The 6,934-nt window shown below is 51.4% G+C and overlaps 1 protein-coding gene across 1 annotated transcript in view; it reads right to left on the bottom strand.

Annotated features, from left to right (window-relative positions):
- UNC5D (unc-5 netrin receptor D) overlaps positions 1 to 6,934 on the bottom strand; it is a gene marked incomplete at its 5' end in the record, with an annotated part of 53,786 nt that overhangs the window by 41,365 nt on the left and 5,487 nt on the right. The window contains one exon of the mRNA XM_017732531.1: positions 4,489 to 4,592. Coding sequence (XP_017588020.1) covers positions 4,489 to 4,592 — 104 coding nt within the window. The remainder of the gene's footprint in view (positions 1 to 4,488; positions 4,593 to 6,934) is intronic.

Here is a 6,934-nt window from a genome sequence, read left to right as displayed (position 1 = left end):
ACGCTCTTTTCATGCATCTGTTTTGGCTGAGTGGAGGTTTCTCCCTGGTACCAGAGTGATGTGGAAGGGCAGGCACTAAGGGAGAGCTGCTGCAGGGGGTGCCCCTGGAGGAAATGCCCCGTGTGTGGTGCCCCTGGCACACACAGGGCTTTAGAAATGTCCTTCTGACAGAGAAGGCTCTCTTCCCTTCCCAGATTCCTTCCCAAAGCACCGGCTGTGCACAGAGAGCAAGGTCGGCCTGGAGAGAGACCCTCACCTGCCAGGCCGAACTGTGGCTCTGGCAAAAGCAACATTGCAATCCACGTTTCTGAGGAACTTCCCTCCCTCCCCCCTCATTTTCAGCAAGGACAAAATCAGAAGCATTTCCTCTGAGCCCTGTGGTGTGAAACAACCCCAGGGATGCACTCGGGCTCAGGGGTCCGAGGCCAGGTCCCTGCCTGGATCCCTGAGGGTCCCCCCTGTCCCTCAAGAGCCCACCCTGAGCCAAAGGACACAATTCCTGCCCACAATTAATAAATATCTCCCTGGGGAGGGGCTGCTGAGGGACTGGAACCAGGCCTGACTCCTCCCCAGGCCAGCTCCACATCAATAGTGAAAGGAATGGCTCCCGTCCCACCGAGCCCCTGCCAGCAGAGACTCTGCAAGAGTTGAATCAACATTTGCCACAGCAGGGGATTTTCAGCTGCTCTATTTAAATGCTGCATTTTCTTTTTCATTTCGATGCTTAACTCATAAAAACTGAATTTATTTGGGTTGGGTGCTGATGCCTGCAAGCACAGCTGCTCACCAGCTCTCTCTGCTTGCTATGTAAATGCATGAGAAGAGGATTTAAAAGCCTTTTCCAGCCTGCCCAGCACCAGGATTTGGGTTTTCTTCCTCTCTTACTGCTGTGGTGATGCAGCCAGGGTGCCCCAAACCCCCACACCCTCCCAAAGCAGAGGTGTGCAGAGTGGTCTTGTGTTCCCTGCTTTGCAGAGGAGAACTCTGGAGATGGGAAACTGCTCCCAAAGAGTGCAGGGGCAGAAATAAATCCAGGGTGGGCTGCAGAGAGGCTGAAGGCAGCTGAGCTGGACCTGCCCAGGACAAGCAGCAGCTTCAAGAGCAGAGCCAGGTGCTCCAGGATGTGAACCTGGGAAGGAGGTGCCTGTCCCTGGATTCAGAATTTCAGCATTCCCTAAGGTTATCCAGACTATCTGAAAGGGTAAAACATGAGGGAAGACCTCGGTTAACTCGGTTCTCTCCACTGCTGCTGCCACAGGAGGATTTGTTGTTCCCAAACCCAGGCACATCCACAGAGTTCCAGCACAAGAGGGGGACTTCGGGAGTGCAATCAAATTCTTGGAAAGGGGCTGCAGGCCCAGGGAGCTGCTCCTTGGTCAGCCTTTGCCTCCAGGCGTGGCCAGCAGGAGCAGCTGGAATGTGCTGCTGAGGGAGCCAGGGCACAGCAGCTTCACCCAGAGCTTGCCCAGCCCGGTCTGGGGCTCCTGAGGCAGCCCTGGAAGAGCTGAGTTGGAATTTTGCTGCTCCCTATTTGTAATCCCTGGATTTTGCTCTCACTGATGTGTTACTCAGCTTAAAGACCATTTACCAAACAGAACTGTGTGAGCAGAGCAGCCCCAGAGTCACACGAGCTGCCATTGCTGGGAAATTCATTCCCACAAGCTGAGTTTTAAGCCATATTCACTTCAGACACGCTCAAACTGTGGATCCAGCCCTTTAATCCTTCTCCTAACTGATTTTCCACTTGTTGTGTGCAGAAACGAACACGTATAAAAGCAAACTTAATCTGGGTGTTCCCACTGCTGCTGGAAGCCTCTCTCCTTCCGAACAGAGGGCAGGAACAGACACTGCTCCCAACAAAATTCATTTACAGGAGTTCTCCCTAAAGACCCTCTGCTTTGGATCCCTGTGTGATCCATCCCTGCTGTCCCACCCCACCACCAAAAAACTGAAGAATGGGATTAGGACAGAGGGGCACCACTGGCCTGTGCAACCCCGATGATGCCGCTCAGGTAAATTCCCTTTCCTGCACACAGGCACAGGGAGGGGTGGGCCCCAGGGCACACCACGGCATCAGCACCCCTGGGAGAGGATCAAGTATTTCCTAACCAGCACCAGGAGCTGCTGGGAGCCACTCACTCAGTTCTGGCCAAGGAAACATCAGCACCAGGTGAGAGGATCTGAGCAGTGACCAGAAACGTGGAGAGGAACAGTGGAAATGAAAGGTTCTCCCTCCTGGGGAGGTAATTCCAAGGTAATTCCAAGGAAACTGTGCCAGCCATCACTAGAAAATATCCCTGCCTTCCACACCTTCAGGGCTGATGACAGGAATTTTCACATCAAGCTGTGGGACAGGTTAAGAGCATTTATTTTAACACTTCTGGCCTTAGGTTTAGGAGAGTTTCAGCACCTCCAGGGTCCAGAAAGAACAGTTCCAGGGAAGAAGATTTCTATCCCTGATCATGGGGCTGGTTCCCATAACTAACTGGGAACTGAGGTTTCACTCCAGGTGTGAAGAGTTTGAACTGCAGGGGCTGCTCAGAGCCCTTCCCAGCCACTGCCAGGAATGCGTTTGTGAGGGGTGGTGGCCAGCACAGGGAATGTGTTTGGATTTTGGGAAAACAGCGTTCCTGAAGCTCTGCACTCGGAATAACCAAACTAACAATGCTCCAGACGTTCTGCACTCGGAATAACCAACTCTCCCCAAGGGAGAGGCTCTGGCTCGGAGCAGGGAAGGGGCTGGAGCCTCCTCCCCCCCTTGTTTGCAGTTCTCTTTGGGCTGAACAAACACCGACAATGCCCCAATCAGCACCCACTCTGCATCTCAACACTACGAGCTCCTTTGTCCGGAGTCATTTCCAGCCTTATGTTTCCATCCAGGGCTGCATCCAAACTCGAATGAAATAAATTCTTGGATCAGAACCACGGATTCGCTGCCAGCGCTGGGGTTTGTAACCCTCAGCACTGCTCAGCACCCACAGAACAATCCCTGAGGGAGCCTTTGAGGCTCAGTTATTCCTCAGCCATGAGTTAAACAGGGCAGGCTGTCCTTAAACTTAGAAATAAGGCTGAGTTTATCCCCCCAGCCCAGAGCCATGGTTTAACTGGTTTAACCCAGCTTCTAAAGACTCACTCACTTGATGAGCCCAGAATTAGCTTGAGCCTTTATGGGACGTTTTATTGGCCAAAGCAAACCTGACCTGGTGAGATTTACCAGCTTTATTAGCAGCAATAACAATTGTACCGTCAACAGCAGTAAATCAGGGTTTGTTGGGAACTCCTCCATGTTAATCTGGAGCAAGCAATTAAAATGTCAGGTTTTCATTGGACATGATTCCTACCTTCCATGGAAGACAGACTCCCTGTTTAACTGGGGAATGTAAAGCTGCCAGCTCAAAGAATTCTAAAATCCTCAGTAAAACTCAAACGGACCAAGGCTGTTTTGGGAGCCACACCTTTGGGGGTTTGTTTTGTCTACAAAACAGATCCATTTTCCAGAGCGCACATTCAGCAATTCTGGCAATTCTCTGTAATGCAACATCCATTTTTCTGGTAACGAGTGAAAATGCCACGGAGCCGAGGAGAAGGTCGGAGCAGAAATTGGACTGACAGAGTAATGCACACCAGAAACCTGGATACCAATCCAGCCATCACTGAGCCCATTTCTGCCTCATTTTCCTCTCCTTTAGCACTTCTGCCTCCCTGATGGTGTCTCTGCATTTCTCCTCTTTATTTCCAGGGACAGCTGCTCCAGACCCTTCTCATTAACTAAAAGCACACATTTCTCCGGAGTAAATTTTCCTTTCTTCCTGCCATTCTTACCAACCCCAGCCACACTGGGGATAAGTGGCAGAAACAACCCCTGAGTGATCCCTGCTCTCACTCCCCTGAAGGTGCTGGGGAGAACTGCAGGGTGCAATCAGAAATGCAACATTTCCCTGGGTTTTTTACAGCCCCTGCAGCAGATTTTTAAACACGACCGACTTCAAACCTCTCCCTCCAGGAGCAGCCTGGTTATTGCCGTTTTAAGGCATCCCCGTTGTTTTCCTGTTAAGATCCAGCTCTCATCACAAAAAGCCTGTTTAAAGCTAAGCCAAACCCCACCAAACTATTACTTGCAGCAGATTTTCTCTCCCCAGCAACCATTTATTGTAATATTTTTAGGTTTGCCTTTTTCTCTGTCTTGTTTTTCGAGGAGAAAAGTAATTCCTGGGAAATTAAGCAACAATCTGTTTTTGGTTTGGAAGAACAGGACTTGAAAACCATCTGAAAACCAGGATTTCTCAGCAAACAGTCCAGAATTTGGATAAAAAGCCATGCTTTTGAAAACTTAGCAAATCCAAAAAAGACACTTGAGGCGTTCTGGGGGAGAAGAGCACTGGGACCAACACCTCCAGCACCCCACGGGAGCTGAGCCCTTTGCTTCCCCCATCCTTCCCCCATCCCAAAGCTTTTTCCTGTGCCCCCTGTCCCCATCCCAAACCTCACCTCGGCTGCAGGGACACCCTCAGGGGGCCGGCAGTGCAGGACAATCATCCCCTCGATGGGAACCTCCTTGCCCTGAGGGTCTTGCTCGAAGTTCTTCCGTAGATCTGCCCCCCAGCTCCGTGGGGGCTGCAGGCTGAGCCACCCTCCTGGATCCCTGGATCCCATCATCTCCAGCTGCATTCCCATTTCTCTGCTCTCCAAACCCATCTGTGTTGGACACAAGCAGTGCCAGAATCCCCAGCCCAGGTTCCAGCCGTGCATCCCATCCCAAAACTGGAGAGCTCAACGCAGGAACCACGTGGAATCCCGAGGGTGACTGACTCCAGGCCTGGCCTGCTCAGAGCAGTGCTGGATAACTCTGATCTGTTCACATCTCACCCCAAAAGCTGCAGGGAGAGGGGGGAAGGGGCTGGGAGCAATTCACAGAATCACAGAATGAACTAGGTTGGAAAAGACCTTTGAGATCATCAGGTCCAACCTGTGACCTTAGTTCCACGCTGGGGACAAATTGCTCCACTCCAGACACCGCTGCCCAGGTGATAACTGAGATTAAGAAATGTCTCAGAGCTGCTGCAGCACCTCTGGGTGTCTGGGCAGACCAGAACAGACATGGAGAGAGCTGGATCCAGCTGGGATCACTGGATCCCAGACACGCCCAGGAATCTGTGGAGTCTCCTTGCTGTGGAAGCAAAGCAAAGCCTCGGGAACGTGCCTTGCTGCTCGAGGTGTTCCATTAGGAACTCCCATCGCCTCCCCACTGTCTCAGGCTCCACAGTGGGGATTTACTGACTCAACTCCCTGCCTTGCTCACACCTGATGAAACAGAGCCTGGCACTGCAGCGCCTCCCCAGCGCTCCCAGATATTTTACAGAACGCCTGAGGACTTATCTGAGCCAGCTGCTCGCTGCACAAAGATGCTCTCAGTGCCTGCACTCTCCTCTCCATGACTCTTTGTTAATGTCGATTTTCCCCCCTCAGATAACCAATATCTTTTCCAGCGCTCTCTTTAAAAAGGCATTCATTAACAGCCGGGCTGCGCTTGTGCCTACAAATGCCTTTATTAGGATGAAAAACAGAGCAGGATCCGTTTGCTCTGCCTTCCCCACTATCACAGAGAAATACTCACCTGCTTCTTTGGAGAAATATAAAGTGCTGCAATGCTGTGGACTCGATTCACAATTCAGAAACTTGGGGATTTAAGTGCAAAATAAAAAAAAAAAGGATGAAGTAAAGTCGCCAGTTCCTCAGTGCACAGGGGCGCTGTGAGGACGTTCTGGCTTCTGCCACAGACTGGACCTGCAGGGTCTCATCCCTGATCCTCCTCAGGGTCTTCCCCAAGCCATAAATCCGTGCCCCAGGATGTTCCCTCTGCAGCTCCTGCTGTGCCTGAGGAGCCCCTTCACCTCTGCCCCCAGAATTGCTGCTTTTCCCATCAAAACATTCGGCTTTGAGCAGGAACAGCACAGGAGCGGGCAGAGAGGAGCTCAGCTCCCACACAAAGCCTCCAGGCACCCTCAGAACACTCCAGGCTGAGCTGAAGAGCCTCTTCAGAGCAGTGTGGGGTTAATGGGGTCTCTGGGGCACTGGGAAGAAGAACTGGTCCCACAGTGAGGGGTTTAAAAGCCCCAGCACATGGCTCCTCCTGCACCTGCTGAGCTTGGCTCAAATTGCCATTTTGTGGGACTGGGAAATCACAGTGCAGAGAAAAGTCAATAAAAATTCAATTCAGATAAAGGTCCTTTCAGCTCGGCAGTGCAGGGGAATTATTAGCTCAGTGTTATGACAGTTAATGCAGTGAAATAAAAAATTGAATTTACACGTATTTAGACATTCAGACTGAATCAGCCAACAAAAAAAATCCGCCATTAATGAAATGAAGGCTTCCTTACACCGTCCTTTTACTTCTGACAAATGTTTGTTTTATCCCGTTAATGTTTATCCTGTTAGAAGACACCATTTTATATTGTCAAGAAGTGCTGGAACACTCCCTGGAAAGTCTCCCTTCAGGGCTTCTCCTGTGCTCCAGCCCTCCTCTCCCAGGGAACATTTCTCCCAGGTCCTTGCAGGCTTCCCAGGACTGCAAAGGGGAGACCTGAGCTGGGGGTTAACGGGAAAGGGCTCACCACAGACTGGGGGAAGCAATCCCTGAATTCCCTGCTGGTGTCAGGCTCTGGTTCTGTCAGGAGAACACCCCAGGTCTGATTCCAAGAACGGCCTGAGGTTTGGACGGTGACAGCTGTGTTTGGGGTTGTGTCTCTGCTGTCCCTCTGGGGGCATTTGGTGCATTTCCCCCTTTTGCAGCTCCCAGCAGGGTCTGTGGGTGCTGAGTGACGATGCCACAGCACATCAAGGATGTCACAAGTGGAAGATCATCCCCCATCCCTAAATGTCTCCATGGACAGCATCATTTGTTCTCGCCAACACCAGCTCAGTGCCCTGCAGGAAT

The sequence above is a fragment of the Corvus brachyrhynchos genome, unplaced genomic scaffold, assembly GCF_000691975.1.
Source record: "Corvus brachyrhynchos isolate BGI_N302 unplaced genomic scaffold, ASM69197v1 scaffold150, whole genome shotgun sequence".
In the NCBI taxonomy this organism is placed as follows: Eukaryota; Metazoa; Chordata; class Aves; order Passeriformes; family Corvidae; genus Corvus; species Corvus brachyrhynchos.
Note: the sequence above shows the minus strand (reverse complement) of the source record. Positions and strands in the feature narration are given on the sequence as shown.